The following is an 18,065-nucleotide window of genomic DNA, read 5'->3' as shown; positions in this document are numbered from 1 at the left end:
CTGCTGCGCTTGCACCTCCTTTTCAATTGCAAGCAGCATATTTTCAGAAAGCAATGTAGATTTTTTTTAAACTGGAAATTATTCATGATTCTGGTTTTGTTTTATTTCTGTAGACTCGAATGAAGCTGTTTGTCACTTTGTGGCCTGAAATGAGTCTGTTTTTAGTGTTTTTCTACATCTGGCTCACTTTATCCTGATTCTGTCAACATTAAACTTTGGTTAATGCTCAAAAGTTAAATAACTGGGAGGAAAATATAACCAGTGTCCCAAAAAAATTACAAAAAAAAACAACACTTTTTGGGGGGGAGTCTTGGCAATCAACTACACTCATCATCAGATTGTTCTTTGTCTGTAGTTCCATATGTTGTTAATGTTGGCGTTGGCGCCACCTAGTGTCCTGGCATGCGTATTTAAAGGTCTAAATTTACATTTATCTTTTCAAACTGAGAAAAAACAATTTGGTTTAAAATAATTATCCAGAGTAGTGTGGACAGGGCCTAAAATGTGAATGTATTTGTCTGCCTGTATGAAAATGTGATGTAAATATAACGAGGAGGGACTGGATTTACAGAAGGAAACATTTTAGGTGTCTGAAGTGGATGAATTTAGTCGATGGTTTACCATCTAAATCTCTGAGTGTCAAATCTTTACCTTTACAAAGTCCAGACAAAAACTTTTTTTTCCTTCTTGAAAATCTTAATGCATTCTTGGGGATGTTTAGCAGATTTTTAGTGCTGTGGAAGATTCTTAAGTCACTTCTTATTTCTTTGTTATTCTTCAGAAAAGTCAATTTTTTTACAATCATTATAAATAGTCTTAAACACAATTCTTGTTTTTTCACGATTTCTGAATGTTATAAAAAAGAAAGTTTGATAAACAAAAAGAAGCATTTTTTGGTACACTTTAAAAAAATATTTTGTGTAGGTGCAACAAAAAGGAAACAGACTGCTTGTCAAACAAATGCCCCAAAAAATGTTTAAATAGTTTCATTCCTAAGTTGTCTGTTCTGTGTGGACACAACGCTGGCTCATCCCTTCAATATAGGTCTATATTTAAAAGCTCATTTCTTAAGTTTAGGTGTCCTTTTATTACATTTTATTTGTCATAAATCATTGATTGGAATACCAAATAAATAAATCTGAAATCTCACGTAAAAGAACTAGACTGAAAATAAGTGCAATGCAGCCAAAGTAAAATAAAAAATTGTAAAAAACTTGAAAGCTTTTCATAAAACCTGGAGAAATTTTGATCAGGACCACTTTAAAGGACCCCATTGAGTCCTGAAACAGTGGATGGGTCTTGAGGAACTCTACAGAAATTACATTAAAAATGATTTTCGATTACATCTGTAGTCATAACTGGAAAAAGGAGATTGTAAACATAGTCATAAATGAATAACATAACGTCTGTTAAGGGGCATGTTAGAAATGTTTGTATACTCCCACCAGCGACACTTGTGGTCACAAGTCTTTGTGACTTTTATTTTGCGGGTTGAAAATTGAAAATGTTGAAGAACCACGACTTTAAAGGGTTACACCAAGTAAAAAATAAAATATTAAAATAGGGAGTGGCCCAAGACTTTTGCACAGTACTGCACTTTTGAAATTGATCTTTAACCAGTGAATGAACTATCTCTCTATATATAACTTAATTTTTAATATGTGTTTTAAAGTAAATTATTTACATTTGAGATTTTATAAATGTATGTGCTATCCAACCACTGTTGAACAGGTTTTCACTAACTTTAGAAAATAACTTGTTTTTATTTCTGCTCCAAATGAACGTTCTGCCCTCCTTTTATGAAGTTTGGTTGAGACAATACTCCCTTCTTCATGGATCATTACTGTAACTGTGGGGAGAACAGACGAGTCCCGTTTGCAGCACTCCTTCAACCTGGGGAGTTTACACTTCCCTTTGTTGTTTTCAGCATTTTGTTCAGGGAAAACATATCTGTTCAATGAAAATAAATCTTTTTTTTTTTTACTGCGTTTTGCTTTTTATTTTGTATTCTTTTTGACTACACATTTTGTCTGAAATGTTGCATTTATTTTGCAGTTTCAATGTTTAACCCGTCATTCTGCATTCAGCCACTAGAGGGCGCCCCCTTCAACCATTCAAATCCGTTTCTAAAGTTTTCTCAGTTGTAACTTTTCCGAATGTTACCTTATTCATGAGGAAATGAGCAATAGCATTTGATCATATTTATAGGCAGTGTACTATTTATTGACCTGTTGAGATTTTTGTCCCTGTCTGCCCTGCAGCAAACCAGCCAGTGCGTCTACAAGAGTGAGTAATGCTGAAAGCAAACACAGCAGGGGCGATAAAGGAGGCAACCAACACATTCTGCTGTTGGGGATAATGTGCTGAATCAATTGGTCGTATTAAAAAGCAAACTTGTAGCATGATTCTTTATTCGCTAAAGAAGCACACTTTCAGTCAAACTAATGTCAAAGTTTAATGCTTTTCAAAACTCAGTGTATGTGACAGTGAGGATCATCGTCACAGTGACTCATCCTCGGAAATTCACACACGAGCACCTTTTCAGGCAGTGACGCTGACATATATGACGGGTAGAGACTGTGGAATAGTTAGTGTGATACAGATGACGCACAGATCAGTGTTTAATCTGAATATCTACAACTAATGAGACAATGACAAGCTTTTTTTGTTTTGTAGATTATCAATCCCATCTATTTCTTTGCCTGCGTCTCCTTTCTGGGTAGCATGGGAGCTGGTGCTCCAGCAGAGGTGGGTACACCTTGGACAGGTCCATCACATGGTCACACAAACAAGACAAACCATTCACAGTCTTAAACACACCTAGGCACAATGAACCTAACATGCAAGTTTTAGGTCAGTGGGAGGAAACCAGAGTACTCCTCGTGTTTACAGGGAGGACATGAAGCCGCCACAAAGAAAGGCCCCAGGCCAGAAGGCTCAGACGGATCTCCTTTTTCTCCCAAATTTAACTGATGTCTAATCTAACGGATCTGATGCTGTATTTTTCACTGTACAGAACAAAATGTAACTCTTGTAACAGACACGTAACTAATCAACATAACTAAATGATACAGTTTGCATTCATGAAAGATTCGTTGATGTACTTTTCCGCTCAAAGTTGTGAAATGCCAGCCGCCGGTTTTACCATTTCATCTGAAAGTGTGAAAGTTTTATGACGGAGCATATTTTTAAACTTTACAGCATCGTTCATTCCAAACTTCTTTACATTTCTTTTCACGTTTACAACAAACCCAGGCAGGTCATGTTTTTAAATTGATCCAAAACCAAGATTAGGTCAGAGTTAGTGTTTTTCTTGTTTTGGACCAATTTTGCAATCGTTCTTTCACAACCGCTATTGTCTAAAGCCAGTCGTTGGTACTCGTCTTTTGAAAGTCTAACAACAGTGGAGTTTACACCAGGTCATCTGACTCACTTTCAGCCAACATGTGACCTTGGAAACTTTTTAAGAAGTTCAGAAAACAACCAAGTTGCTCCTGCTAAAACGAGAAGCAGAAACAAATTCAGATTTAGTCATGTTACAGTCTTCAAATCTGTGCTATATTCAAGTTTAGTTTGAAATCTGCTTAATGTGTGGTCGGTCCCTGATTTAAAAAAAGAACATTAAAACTTCTCATTTTGACTGCTTTTATCTGCAATCTTGTTCTTTGTGTCAAATCCAGAAGTTAGTGACCATAGGACTGAACAAAGAGCTTCTTCTTGCGGCTCAGCTCTCTTCACCAAAACAGACCGGCACAGCGTGCACAATACTGCAAAAGCTGCACCGATCCATCTGTCGATCTAACGCCCCATTCTTCCCTTACACACAAACAAAACTCCCAAATATATAAACTCCTTCACTTGAGGCGGATCCTGACTCCCAGCCCAGAGTGGGCAGTCTGCCCTTTTCCCACTGAGGACCATGGCCTCAGGTTTGGAGGTGCTGGTCCTCATCCCAGCAGCTTCACACTCAGCTGCGAACCATTCCAGGGAGAGCTGGAGATTATGGCACAATGACTCCCGACAAGAGCACATCATATGCAAATAATAGCATGGACACAATCCTGGGGTCACTAAACCGGACCCCTCCTGGCCCCTGGCTGCACAGAGAAATATCAAGCTCCTCCGTGAATTAACCCCCTCATCATGGTGGAGGTGTTTGTGTGCGCTCATCATCCCTGTAGCTATGCTGCTGAAGGCAAATGTGCCTGTTAGGGTCTCCCAAGGTAGACTGGTCCCAAGTTACCCAGACAAAGAGCAATTCATGACACTCATATGGACAGAACACAAGGAGCTTAATGTTTGCACAGATGTGGGTTACCTGGCGCCCACCTTGAAGCCAGGCCTGGGGAGGGGCTTGTCAATGGGCTCCTGACAACTGGGCCGCTAGCTACCGCTGTCGGTCTCAGCCTAAATGAGCTACATGGGTTTGCCTTCCTGGGCTCACCTCCTGCAGGAGGGGCTATACGTGGCAGGGGGCCCTGGCTCTCCAAACCTAAAGCAGGCTCTGATAGCATGTTGTCAGTTTCACAGCATGAGTTCTCAGCTACTAACACCTTTTGCCTCAGTATTTGAGTTATAGTCATTTTGAGTTGGCTAGCTGATTCATGGAATATTTTGCTAACAAACAGATTATGCATATAAGACTGTCAGGCCAGGAGGCCAGTGTGGGGGCCAACAAATAGAAGAGATGTATCGTGGGAAGAAGCAGCAGCCCTGGTCAGTTTCAAAGCAGGTTTGAAGAAAACAGGTAATCTTTATCGGGATGTAACAGTCAACTCTAATGACTACTTAATTTGAACCTCTCAGTAACTCTGAGTACCTTTATGTGCAGAATAAAAAATGTCCAAAAAAATAACCATAACGTTCGAGCGGAGTGAGGAAAGAGAAGAGTCCCAGAGCAGATGTGCCACCCTGAGCGCCTCAGAGCTCAGATCCTACGAGCTGATGACCTGTCCAGACCAGGTCTCGTGTTTCGTCCCCGGCTTGAGATGGATGATCTTCACCTCCACGGCCTGCACCTTAATGTTCTTAGGCGGGACCCGGGACACTTTGTACGTGACCTCATCCCCCTCGGCTGGGACGTACTCCCCCTCGATGCTGAAACACATAAACAAGAGATGAAGTCTGTGTTTGCTTAAAGATGCAGAGGATCACAGAACAGTGACGTTATGTTTATTTCTTTTATTAATTACCTTTCACTGTGTGCACGTGTTCATGCATCTGTCTGTTAACAAAATATCTCATGAAGCACAGGCCGAATGTTAATGGAACTCTCAAAAAGTTATCATAAGGACGTATATGTAAAAATTATTACGTTTTAGAGTCGACCCAATTCAAGATGGCTGTCACGTCCAACCTTAAAAGACACAAAAATGGCTAGAACAGCCAAATTTACAGCTGTTGATCTAAAAGTTTGGTGTGGTAGTAGCTGAGAGTGACCCTCAACATCTTTGATTAAAAATTTCCCATGAACTATTTATATTTAATGTCTGTTAGCAAAGTATCTCAGAGCCTTCAGATGGATTTTAGCTGGCGTGAAAGACGCGCTCCTTCTTGGGGTTTTTAATTTCCCTAATGAGCTTGCAGATATTTTCTACCACTGGCATAAAAAGGGTAGACTAAAAGTAGCAAAGCTATTTATCATCCGGTGAGTGCAGCTGTGCAGCCTTTTTTTGTTGCTCTGTGTTTTCAGCCAACGCAGCACAACTGTTCGCTGTTTTCACCGTTAACAACTTACTCTGAAATGTGAACAAAGATGTCCTCTCCACCGTGGGAAGGCTGGATGAAACCGTGGCCTTGTGATCTGGAAAAGTTCTTACACACACCTTTGAAAACTGGACCTGAGTGAGCGCGAACCGTTCTGCAGACAAAAAGAAAAGACAAATACCTCGTTCACACACAAAGATCAAAAACTGGTAGAATAATATGAAGTTTTGTTTTCTGGGGACATTTAGTTGGACCAAGGGGGTGCACCAATTGTCCCATAAATTAAGAAGCTCATGCTTTCAGCATCTGGTGTGACAACACCCCCCCACCCCCTCCCCCGTGCAGCAATAACTGCAACTAGACAAATTGCATTTCCTTTGAAAATGTAGTGTGAATGCTTGTTGTAGAAGAACTTGCTGAACAACAGCTGAAATTAGCTAAAAACATGCTGAAATAGATGAACAAATCTAACTTAGCTGAAGATAGCTGAAAGAACACACTGAATTAGATTTAGATAAGCAAAAATGAGCACAAAAATTTGAAAATTTGTTGAAAAAGCTGAAAGTAGCTAAAAATTGCTGAAAGTACCGGTAGCTGAAAATACAGAAAGTAGCTTAAACTATTAGAAGGACGTGGAAGGAGCTGACATGAACTCCAAGAATGTGGAATTAGCTGAAAAAGCTAAATTTAGTATAAAAACAGATAAATAGTAGCTGAAATAGCAGAAAAAGATGAAACTAGCATTAATAAGCCGAAAGGAGCATAACAAGCTGAAATTAGCAGATATAAATTAATTAGGCTGAAAGTAGTAGACGTGACCACAAAAACTCATCTGAAAACAGCTAAAATTAGCTAAAAAAGGCTGAAAAAGTAGCTGAAAATTCAGAACAAGCTTAAATTAGCAAAAGAAAGTAGAAAAAAAACACATTTGCCCAACTAGGCTAAAAGAAGCAGAAATTAGCACAAAAATGGAAATTATCTGAAAAAAAATTGAAGTTAGCAAAAAACAGTTGAAGCTAAAAAAAAAAAGCAGAAATAAGCTAAAAAGTACAAGAAGGAAGTAGAGAGCACATTTTTGATGAATTAGCCTGAAAATAATTGAAATTAATACAAAAAAATGTGGAATTAGCTGAAAAAGCTTACATTAGCATCAAAACGGCGAAATAGTAGAAAAAGCTGAAACTTGCAAATTTCAGGATAAGCTAAAATTAGCAGAAAGAAGTTAGAAGAAGCACAAATATGTTGTAGTTAGCAGAAATAATCTGAAAGGAGCACAAAACAGCTGAAAAAAACAGCTGAAATTAGCTGAAAATGTTTAAATTTGCACAAGGAAGCTGAAAGAAGCAGTAAAAGATTGTAAACAGATCTAAAGATGTGACGGATGTAAAATGAGCTCAATTCATTTTCTTTAAGGAAAAAAATGGCAGAAATGGCTAAATATGTCAAAAAGCTAAAGTTGCACCAATACCAAAAGTCGTTGTCCTGAAAGAGCGGAACGTTTTGATTTATGATTTGTTGAAATAGGTTGAAAACTGCGGGACGAGAATCATACCGAACAGAGTGAATGCTTCATAAACATTCAGACAACGGAACGTTTCCAGTAACTGGTGACCAGTCCTGCACACCAGCTTGGAGGAATTTTAGCCCATTCCTCCGGACAGAACAGCTTCAGCTCTGGAATGTTGGTGACAACGATGATGTGCATTCCTTCATAAAACACTAGTTTTCAGTTTAATGACGTTTTCCTTGTTTATATTTGCTGTTGATTTAGACATTGCTGGATGTAAATTTCAGACCTTGTGGAACATTTTGGAACTCTACGGCACAGCTGGTGCAACAAGCCAGCATTCCTCTTTAGGTCCATTCCTGCACCGTATCATTTTTATTGCAGCGGAGCAGAAAAAGCGAAAGAAAGCAGTATCCATCTGGTGCTCCTTCTCTAATCCCTGTCTGCCGGTGTAATCCAGGAGAGACATTAAAGTCCAGAATGTCCTTGCATTGAGTCAAGCTGCATTATGGAGAGGAGGCCGCTCTTTAACGCTCAGGCGTTTTGTTTACCGAGTACAGACATCAAGGGAAAAATAACGACTCGACAACGACTTAAAATAAAAACACATTTTCTAATTTCAGAAGCTTCAAGCGATGAGGAGAAGCCTGCAGTGACCTTTACCTTCCACTGAGTGAACCACATGTCTGTCATTCTGTTTGCTCAACGGCTCCTGTCAAAGTTGCATCATCATATGTTCGAGTATACTGCATCGGTAATTACCTCACGTTCATTTTTGTTCGTTTTATCTTATAGAGAAGAACCTTAGTTCATGAGCTCATCGTTCTTTTGTACCAAAACGCTTCATCTGCAGCAGGGCTATTCAACTGGTGGCCCGGGGGCCAAATCAGGCCCTCGGGTGAGCTCCTTTTGGCCCACCAGTGGGTTCATTTTTAAACTAAACTAGATTTTAAACAGTAAAACAAACTTAATGACAGTAACTGCTGGATGTCCGGCCCCTGTGGCCCCCTGAGCAGTTTAGCTGAACAGCCCTGGTCTACAGTGTTACGATTTTAAAACCAAAAGTTACGGGTTCTTAATGTTGCAGCTGTTTTGGACAGAGATTGTGTATTTTGTAAATAATGAAATGAAGAGCAATGATCCAAGAGATTAAACTCCAGCGCCAGGAGATATTTCATCTTTTTCAGACTCACGCCGAGTAGGTCCGGGTGCGTTTGGTCGGCAGCGGGCTCGGCAGGTCCCGTGGAAGTTGGGGCTCCCGCCCTTCCTCCCACAGCCGGCTCCCCTCCCTCGGGAAGGGGAAGGAGAGGGTGAGAGGGGCGGTGGGGGAGCGCAGCTGGGTGCCGGAGGGCGACGTGAGGCTGGGATCCGTCATGGCAGATGATTAAGAGATGAAGGGCTGAGGGATGCTCTGAGGCAGCTGAAGTTCGGCTGCGTGTCCTCGGCTCTGTCTGTGAGTGCGTCTGCTCGGAGACACTGCGGACGCTCAGCTGGGATCCAGGCTAGCGCCGTCAGTTCAAGTCTGTCAAGAAGACTTGCTGTGAGGAGAACAAGAGCACAAAGAGAGGACAAGAAGACAGAGGGATGAGGAGGGCAGGAATAAAAAGTGATACAAATGATCGGAGAATAATGAAGTCAGCACGTCTTAAGGCACAGCCCATCAGCCCAGCATCACGTACCGCAATTATTTTCAGCAACAAATCAGTGTTGATCAACCATAACATTATGACCACTGAAGGTGGTGTAAGGAACTCTGATAATGTCCAAATGCAAAGCTTTGATAAGAAAACGTCTTGCAGACGCTGCTCATTTAAATGTTTTTGCAAAGTAAAATCACCCCTACATGTGCCAACAAAATTCCCGAACCTTAGCTGCACTTTCAAAGCAGTGAAATGTACAAAAACTGCTTAAAGTGACAGTTCAAATAATTTGAAGTGGGTTTCTGTGGAAAAGCTACAAACATTCATTTTCTCACTTGTTGTGGATAACCCTTTCAATACCGTTTGGGGAAATAGAGTTTATTTCTGACCCGACTGAAAAGTTTATGGTGAGTGAACGCTGCAGAGTATTTTACTTTGAAAAATCATACATTCATGCCTCTTTCCTGCACTTGACTCGGCTGCAGTCATAGCAAACCTACAAGGTAACCCTGGCAAGAATGAGTAAATCCAAACACCTGTTTTTTCTCCACAAGTCTGTGGGAAAGTTGTTTTACATGAAGCAGGTCCAAAGTGCAACAAAGGTTAGAACCTGCTGGGTTTTGTATTAAATGGTTTTTTATTGGAGAAATGTTATGATATTCCTGATGGAAGTGACCCAAGCTGCACAGAAACTGCAACTGGTGGCTGTTATAGTTAGCTGTTGCTGCTTTTAGTGTCTGCAAAAAAAAAAAAAAGTTTGTGAACTTGACAGAGATGTAAAAGTTTATGAGATTGTGTTTTCATAAACAGCAAAACTTGTTCTCAGAAGGAGTTGTTTAAAGAGAGTCCCGCTCAGACTAGCTATCAGCCAGGTCAAATTCAGCTGTTTCTCTAAATATAGGTCAAATGCCATCTACAGCAGGTAAGATATTAACTGTTCGCAACATTTTCCTCTGAACCCAACTTCAAAGGATCTGAAGTCTCGTTTTAAGATTGGGTAAAAGAGTCTGACACACTGAACTGGACTCTGAAGTCAAAGATGGCTTCTGTGCGAAGCAACATCGCTCCACAAAACCCCACCCTGTGGTCCACTGGGTCAAAGGGGTCCGTGGCTAAAGACCCTGTTACCAGCTGCTCTGATCCTACTCAGTCCTGTTGGTTTAACAACAACATGTCAGATGGTTTCACTCGTCAGCATGTTTTTACTAGACCCACCACACCTCTGTTTTTACACCATGCTCAGTGAGAGATGAAGCAACCGTTCCATCTTTGGAGTTATTTACCGGTACAGACATTTGGGAAGCAGGAAGAAGAAGAAAAAAGAAACAGTTCCTGTAAAAAGAACTTGCTGACTTGTGAGTATTCTGGGTTTTAGGGTGTTAAAGATACACATCTCCTTTTCTTTTCTTTTTTTTTTATTGCATTTATTTGAACCAGCTCTGCCTTTAGCTGAAATAATTATGTGCACTTTAATTCCAGTCTTGTGTGCCACATCTGATACCCAAACAGGAAGCAGAGTAATAAATACTGAATGTATTCACCTGTGTTCTAATCTGCATACACTCATTACCATTAAACTCATACTGGATCAAATCCATCCATCACACACTGGTTGGTCACGTGTTCCTGTATCCGAACTGAGTTCCTCCTGCTCAGTTGTTTGGTTCCTTTACCCAGTGACTGACTGATCTCAGGTCAGTTCCACCATATAGTCTATATAAGAGGGTGGGTGTGCACCCACTCGCCTGTGTGTGGGGTGACGCAGGGGGGAACGGCGTGACGCAAAGCCGCTGCAGAGTGGTGCGTCAGTGACGTCAGCGACCTGTTTCCATTTGAGCAGAAAACATTTTCAGATTGATAAACGTGACAATCAAACAAGCAGAGATCACAGATCTGGATTTATGATGACCCGAGACCAAATATGTTCAGAAATCAGCCTGTAAAATAATCAGCCGGGTCATTTGAATATGCAGGAATAAATAAATACATAATTTATGTCTTTTCTAGTCCAAGTCAGGGACAGTCCTCTCTGTCCCAGCTGTAGGAAAACACATGATAATGTGAATATAATGTGTGCCAAAAGGGGGGAAATGCTCATGTTTTGGGTTTGTTCCTCCAAGCTTCTGGATACCATCTGCTTTCTTTGTGTTTATTTCATCAATCAGAAAAGGAAATGTGACAAGTCTGACGGAAAGAATCCTCTCGCGCAACGAGACAATAGAAACTGGGACAAGCAGAGTGGGGTCATAAATAAATCCTTCATTTTCCACAGAAACGCTCACATTCTCAGACAGGAAGTCGTCCTGGTCTAACAGAAAAACAAAGCAACACACACTCACGCGCACGCACACACTGCTCTGCATGAACACGCTCATATTCCAGTACTTACAGCTGTGGTGCGCGCAGTGGACGGTCACTGGGTGCCAGTGTGCACGGATGTGGCTCAGATGAGGCGCAGCTCTTTAAAGAAAGTGCAGCAAATCTGCGCAGAAAGCTCGAGGATGGTGGACGCTGCGGAGTCTGCGCAGCTGCGGGAGATTCCGATGGCGTGATGTGAGCGCGTGAAAGTCACCGTGGTCACAGAGAGCATGAGGCTGACTGACCGAGAGCTGTGTTGTCGCGCGCGCACGCACGCCTCGGTTTTACACACCAGTCAACAAAGAACGAGATGTGCTGGACAAGTGCAGCTGCACACATTCAGCTGATGCTTTAGCTGCTTTTTTCATTCAGCTCAGGCTCTGCTGTTTTAGCCACTCATCTATCAAAACGTTCAGGTTATAGGAGATCAGAGTTCTGACTTGTTGTTATGCTTTTTATAAACATTTCACTTAGTTTACAAAAATAATTCTTCGGGAACACATTGAGATCTCTTCAGTTCTCTCAAGAACATATTGTTGCAGTCTTCAGCATGCAGGCTGTTTTTGCTCATGCGCATTTTTGTAGCTACTGTTTTGCTAGCTTTTAGCTAACTTTTTGCTCATCTTAGCTTTTTACTAATCTTTCCCTGTTTGGCTTCTAGCCAGCCCTATACCTTTCTGCTGTTTTTAGTTTAATCTTGTGCTATAGCTTTTAGCTTGAATTTCTTTTTATTGTTCAGCCACTTTTTTACTTTTAGCTAGCCTTTTGCTCATTTTAGCTTTTAGTCTTTCCCTACTTTTTGCTAGCCAACCAATTAATAGTCTTTTTAACAGTTTACCGTTCTCCTATTTGTAGTTTAAGCTCGTCATATGCTACTTTTAGCTAGTATTTAGCTACTTTTAGCTACTGTTCTGCTACTTTTAGCTTTTCTGCTCATTTTAGTTTTTAACTCTTTCCCTACCTAGCCAGCTAATACTACTTCTACTGTTTTTTTTAGTTTGCACTATCTTGTGCTATGCTTTTAGCTAGCATTTCACCACTTTTAGCGCTTCTCCTGTTTTGAAGTTTAAGCTTGTCTTGCTACTTTTAGCTACTGTTATGCAACTTTTAATTTTTTGTTATTGTTCGGCAACTTTTAGATTTTAACCAGCCTTTTTGCTAGCTTAGTTTTTAGTGCATTTATTTATTTTAGTTTTTCTACTTTTAGCTGGACTTTTGCAGCTTTGGGCTTTTAGCCTCCGTTTTGACTTTTAGCTATTGTAAGAGGAAACAAAGATCTCTGCTCCTCTCCCCTGCCCGGATCATTTGCTCAGAAGGAACACACGTTTATGTCAGAATTAAACAACATATTTATTCTCACAGACTTCAAAATGCGTGAACAAGAGAGAATTGTTTTATTTTACTTGAAGTCAAGGGCCCTCTGTACAATTCTGACGTGTCTCAAGTCTCTTCCCACATTTATAGACTGTTTTTCTCCACCCAGTGACATTTCCTGTTTTCAGTTCCTGTCCAATAAACACCTTACAGACTCTCTGAAGTCCCTGTCCAATCTATCAGGCACACATTAGCTGCCATCTCTTTCCACTGAGTGTATGATACATAATCTCACAAAGGCTGTGAAAATCTTGATTATTCCCTGGCAACCTGCCACATTATCAGGTTTTTACATTGCTCCACTAAGAGCCAGGCTCGCTCTGACCTATTAAGCTCCTCTTTTACTCATTATTAATTATTTTATAATCCCCACACACACTCAGATGATGTGAACTATAATTTAACTTCAGCTACCTGAGCAAGAACCTTTTTGATGTTTTGTTTCTTATTAAAGAATCATTAGAAATAAGTAGCTATTTTCCTACTGACAGCAGAAAGTGTCATGGTTTGATTTTAAAGTTAACAGTCCTTGAAAAGATACTATTTATCGACTTATGGCCACATCTAACAGAAAATCTAGCCATCTTTATATGATCTATTTTCCATAATTCATAATTTAACCTTATATTCACCAATCCATATTATGTTATTATCCACCATTTATCATCAAAGGTTATTTTATTCCAACACTATTATTTTGCTTTTTTTGGTCTTTTGGCTACTGATTTGCTACTTCTAGATTTTTGCTAGCCTTTTGTTATTTTTAGTTCAAACAAGCCTTTTGCTGTTTGACCTCTAGCCAGCCATTTAAAATATTAACTTAGACTTTCAGCAGTTTTAATTTTTAGCTACCAGTCTTTTATGTTTAGCTTTAAGCTTGCCATTTGGTACATTTAGTTAAGCCTTTTGCCACGTTAACTTACCTTTTTGCTACTTTTACTATGTTTTGCTTTCACCTAGTGTTCTGTTTCTCACAGCGTTACTCAGTTTTAGCTTCTTTAGCAAAGTCTCTCATGTGAACTGTTAACAAAAATGCAGTTTCTCCAGTTGATCTTTAGCTCTTCACTGGCCTACCCCAACATAGTCACTGTGAAAGATTTTATCTTGGGGCACACTAATTGCCACCATTAAGCCATTTTGAAGCAGATCAATGGAAATAATAATCCAGTAAAATCTCACATTTTGTACGTCCACTTGGAGAAATAGATTTTAAGGCCAACGCTGCGTTTAGACACAGCTAAAAGCAAAACGGACTCCCGTCTCCTTAAAACAGCAGCATATATTTAAAAACTCTGAATCAGTTCATGTAAACACTATTTTATTTATTGCTGTAATTTTCCTCATTACATATTATCGGTAGTTATTTACAAGCGTAGCCTTCTGCTGTAGGCTACAGCAAGCTGTAGCATGTCCTGTTCTTAGTGTCTGTTCTAGCAGGAATTTCACATTTCTGTCAGAATAATCAGGTAAAGTGAATGAGACAGCTGTGTAAAATCTGTCTGTGTGGAAGGAAATGTTTTTATTATATCAGGTTTAATTTCTTTATATGCTTCTGCATACATGTGTATTTACACAGTTTAAAAACAGGGTAGAAAACAAATGCATTTTGGATTTGAAGTTAAGATCAAGTTCATGATCATTCCCTGTACCTCAGATTAAAATATGAAATAGTAAAAAAATAAAAATAAGAATCATAGTTTCAGTTCATCTTACAAAATAATTGTTATTTACACGTGTACATATGTTTATATACTCATACATATGAATGTATTTCCATGGCACCATGAGTGTTGGTCATGGTGACTCTGTGACTGATCATACTCTTCAAAAATGGCCAGACTATTGCTTTAACAATGAGACATGCAGCAGCAGGTAAAACCAAAGCAGGTGCAGTTGAAGAAAAGCTAACAAATATTTCAAAATCCTCAAAAATGCCTTCACTGTAAAACTGTATGAATTTATTTGTTACAATGCGTCTTGTGTTGATTTTTTCTAAACAGAATTCTGCGGTGGCCCTGTACGGTGGCCCTAAGGTGTAAATGAACAACATTTGAAAAAACGGAATTACATTAAACCAAAGCGGAATTCACATTTTTGTCAAAATAAATGTTGATGCATTATCAGTTTTCACCAGCAGAGGAAGCCATTTCAACATGTTCAACATCAGCAGAGCCACGCTGGTTTCTTTGACTGAGGAAACAAATATTATTAATAATAATAATAAACTTTATTTCTATAGCACCTTCCAACAACGCTTTGCATTGACCAAGGTGCTTTACAAGATTAAACAAGATAAAAACAAGACACAATAAATCAGTGCAAATTAAAAACACAGCCAGAATAAAAGAAGATAAAAGAGATTAATATATATATATATATATACTAAATAATAAAATACTAAAAGTTAAACATTAAAAGCCCTTTTAAATAAGTATGTTTTCAGTTTGGCTTTGAACAGAGCCAGATCAGAGATGGCACGCAGCTCATAGGGAAGAGTATTCCAGGCTGTTGGGCCTGCAACAGAAAAGGACCAGTCCCCCCAGTGTTTGCACCTTGAGCGTGGCACCTCCAGCAGATATTGACCAGCAGACAGTAAAGCTCTGCTGGGCTGGTGGACTTTCAAAAGTTCTGAAATATAGAGTGGTGCAAGGCCATTCAAAGCTTTATACATGTATATTTATTTATATTTAATATTGATACATTGAACTATTTGCTACATCTACATTCTGTTACATGAAGACAACACAACTGTCACTGAAGAGCTGGAAGTTGTCTTCAACAAACATCCACAGACTGCTGGTACTGTGCTGTTGTCATCAGGTTTGTTCACTTCAGGTAATTCAAAAGTAAAAATGTTTTGTTTTTTAGCCCTGCAGTTTAAAACTGTTGGAAAAGAAGAACTACACTCCTAATGCATCTCAAATGTCCCTAAGGTTTGTTTCCAAAGAGTCGTAGATGCAGCCAGACAGGAGTGCTGCAGAGCTGAACGGAGATGGAAAAAAGATAAACTAGAGGTTTAATTTTAAAGGACTGTCAACGACAATATCAGAACACTGTCAAAGAGGCCAAACAAAAAAAAAAAAACAACACTTGTCAGACATTATTGTGTCCAATCATAATAATCCATGTGGCCTTTTAAAAACTATTGACTCTGTCCTGAAGGCCCCACAACCTGTCTGCCTGGAAGCCTCTACTGAACTCTAATGACGTCCTGCAGTTTTTTTATAAAAAAGGTTGTTATCACAAGGGCCCTTATTTCAGCCCCTGTGTTTGACCCCTGCTGCTTGGTCCCCTGCCTGGCTGTGTTGGATAGATTTGAATCAGTGACTCTGACCCTTTTGGGGGATGTGGTCGGCCATATTAAGCCTGCAGGTTCCCCTCGTGACCTTGTCCCCCCTCATTTTTTTAAAGTTTTTTCCATCATCAGGGAGGTGATCCTTGCTGTTATCAATAGCAGTCTGTCCTCAGGTGTTGTCCCAATAAGTTTTAAACATGCGGTGGTGTAGCCCCAGCTTAAAAAGTCTAGCCTAGACCAAACCGTCTTGGCTAATTTTAAACCCAACTCCAAGCTGCCTTTTATAAAAATAAAATATAGAAAAAATTCTACATTCACAGGTCAAATGTTTTCTGGATGAGCACAATATCCTGGAGGTTTTTCAGTCTGGCTTCAAAACTCGTCACAGCACAGAATCAGCTCTAGTCAGAGTTTTTAATGATGTTCTTATGGCCAATGATTCTGGTGAACATGTGGTTCTTGTCCTGCTCAATCAAACCGCTGCCTTTGACACTGTGTGGACCACATCATTTTAATATCACACTTACAGCATCAAGTGGGTATCTGTGGAACTGCACAGAGCTGGTTTAGGTCCTATCTGGCAGACAAAACCATGCGTGTTTCATAGCCGGTTCTGAAGCCTCCACTGCTCCTCTGTGTTTTTGGGGTTCCACAGGGCTCTATTTTAGGTCCCCTGCTTTCCTCCCTTACCTTTGATTTCCTTCAATTTCTTTTCACAAAGATGGCCTCCTTTACTCCTCTCTCAAACCATCGTTGCTCTCTGTCCAGGATGTGAACATCTTCATCCTTGAAAGAGTGACCGCTGCCCTGGAGATGAGTGTAGACCGCAGAGTCCTGGCCTGATGATGTTGATGTTGTATCAATATCAACATCATCGTCCATCATTAAACAGGGGTGGAGGCCTCCGGGTTCAACTGTCCCCCTCTTACAATGCTGTGATTGCTAGTATCACTCAGCCCTCTGTGAATAGTAAACAGTCATCAGTGTACTAATGATCCATTGTTAGGCTGATGGTCCTTCTTGAGCATGTGATCAGTTGGTTTTGGTTGTCAGCAGCAAACTGGTTGATCCACTCTGAGAAGGTGCTATTTAAGAGACTGAGCTGAAAACAGCACCTCAGACTGAGGAAGTCTCTTGAATGAGAGATGAAACGTTTCTATATTTTTTTGCTTTGTTTTTTTTTTTTTTTTTTGAATGTCCAGAGGACCAGATTGAACTTTTTTGGATTTTTCTACCTGGATTATTGAGCATGCATCAGGATATTCTAATGAAAATGTTTATGGATGAGTAAAAAGCTGCTTAGAAGTTTGATTATTCTGTTATATTGAGAATTTACCAAAGCAGAGTAAATTAGTCATTTAATATTTTTATTAAGGTTATTAAAGTTCAACAGTGACTTGAAAGAAGGTCCACCCTTCTGTCATGATTGGCTCGACCATCACCTTGTAACGCCCTCTAAGTCAAAGAAATTTATTTCTGACATTTTGGCTTAGAGCAGTCTGGAAGAAGTTTTGAAGAAGTAAGGTCAAACAATTGGATAGTTATTGCCAGAAGATCTTTGCCACCAGAAGGAGAAAACGCAGCCCTCCGGGAGTTCATCAACTGACCCCCCTCGGGAGCCAACTTTCGACTCTAGATTTCAGCTGATTTCAAGAGGCGAGGGAAATCCCACCTTCGGCGCTAGAATTCATCTCAAGAGTTCTGGTGACCCTCCGGGCGGTTGAATTGCAGACCACCCTCCAATCGGTAGGAAAAAGCTGCTCAGATTTTCTCTGCTGGTGTCTGAGGCCCAAGATAAGAAGTTGTCCAGTCTAAAACAATTCATCATTATTAATTCGAATTAAGTTTTCCTAAATTGACAGATTACATCTGCATATTTCATTTAGTTAAATTTATAGATAATTTACTCTGCTTTTGAACCTCATAATTTACCATATTAAAGTTTAAAAGATAACTCCATAACCTTGTGTTGTCAAAGTAAAGCCATAATTTCATTCTGCAGCTGTATTCACCGTTTGATCACTTATATTCACCAAAATTTATAATAAATCTCACAAAATTGTACTTTGACTCGAAGCGTTTTTATTGTATATGACATTTTTTAATTTAATACGAAAAGAATTCACTAGAGCACTAAACTTGAGTCTGATTGAACAATAATAATTTTCTGGCTTCAGAACCAGAA

The 18,065-nt window shown here is 39.8% G+C and overlaps 1 protein-coding gene across 1 annotated transcript; it reads right to left on the bottom strand.

Moving 5' to 3' along the window:
- Nucleotides 1-2,465: 2,465 nt before the first annotated feature.
- csdc2b (cold shock domain containing C2, RNA binding b) lies at nt 2,466-11,429 on the bottom strand. Its single transcript, XM_037689475.1, has 4 exons — nt 11,243-11,429; nt 8,407-8,751; nt 5,738-5,860; nt 2,466-5,097 (listed from the first exon to the last, which is right to left on the bottom strand). The coding sequence occupies exons 2-4, from the start codon at nt 8,586-8,588 to the stop codon at nt 4,935-4,937; spliced, it is 468 nt and encodes a 155-aa protein (XP_037545403.1). The 5' UTR covers nt 8,589-8,751; nt 11,243-11,429; the 3' UTR covers nt 2,466-4,934.
- Between the last annotated feature and the right edge of the window lie 6,636 nt (nt 11,430-18,065).

This window comes from Nematolebias whitei, chromosome 15 (genome assembly GCF_014905685.2).
Source record: "Nematolebias whitei isolate Nwh7 chromosome 15, NemWhi1, whole genome shotgun sequence".
NCBI classification, from domain to species: Eukaryota; Metazoa; Chordata; class Actinopteri; order Cyprinodontiformes; family Rivulidae; genus Nematolebias; species Nematolebias whitei.
The sequence above is the reverse complement of the archived record's forward strand: the minus strand, read 5'-3'. Positions and strand labels throughout refer to the sequence as shown.

Excerpts from the sequence above, each read along its gene's own strand:
- csdc2b (XM_037689475.1), bottom strand. The coding sequence starts at position 8,588 with ATGACGGATCCCAGCCTCACGTCGCCCTCCGGCACCCAGCTGCGCTCC. Across the intron at positions 5,861-8,406 it reads CGCACCCGGACCTACTCGGC|AACGGTTCGCGCTCACTCAG; the intron begins GTGAGTCTGAAA and ends TTTTGTCTGCAG. Across the intron at positions 5,098-5,737 it reads ATCTTTGTTCACATTTCAGA|CATCGAGGGGGAGTACGTCC; the intron begins GTAAGTTGTTAA and ends TATGTGTTTCAG.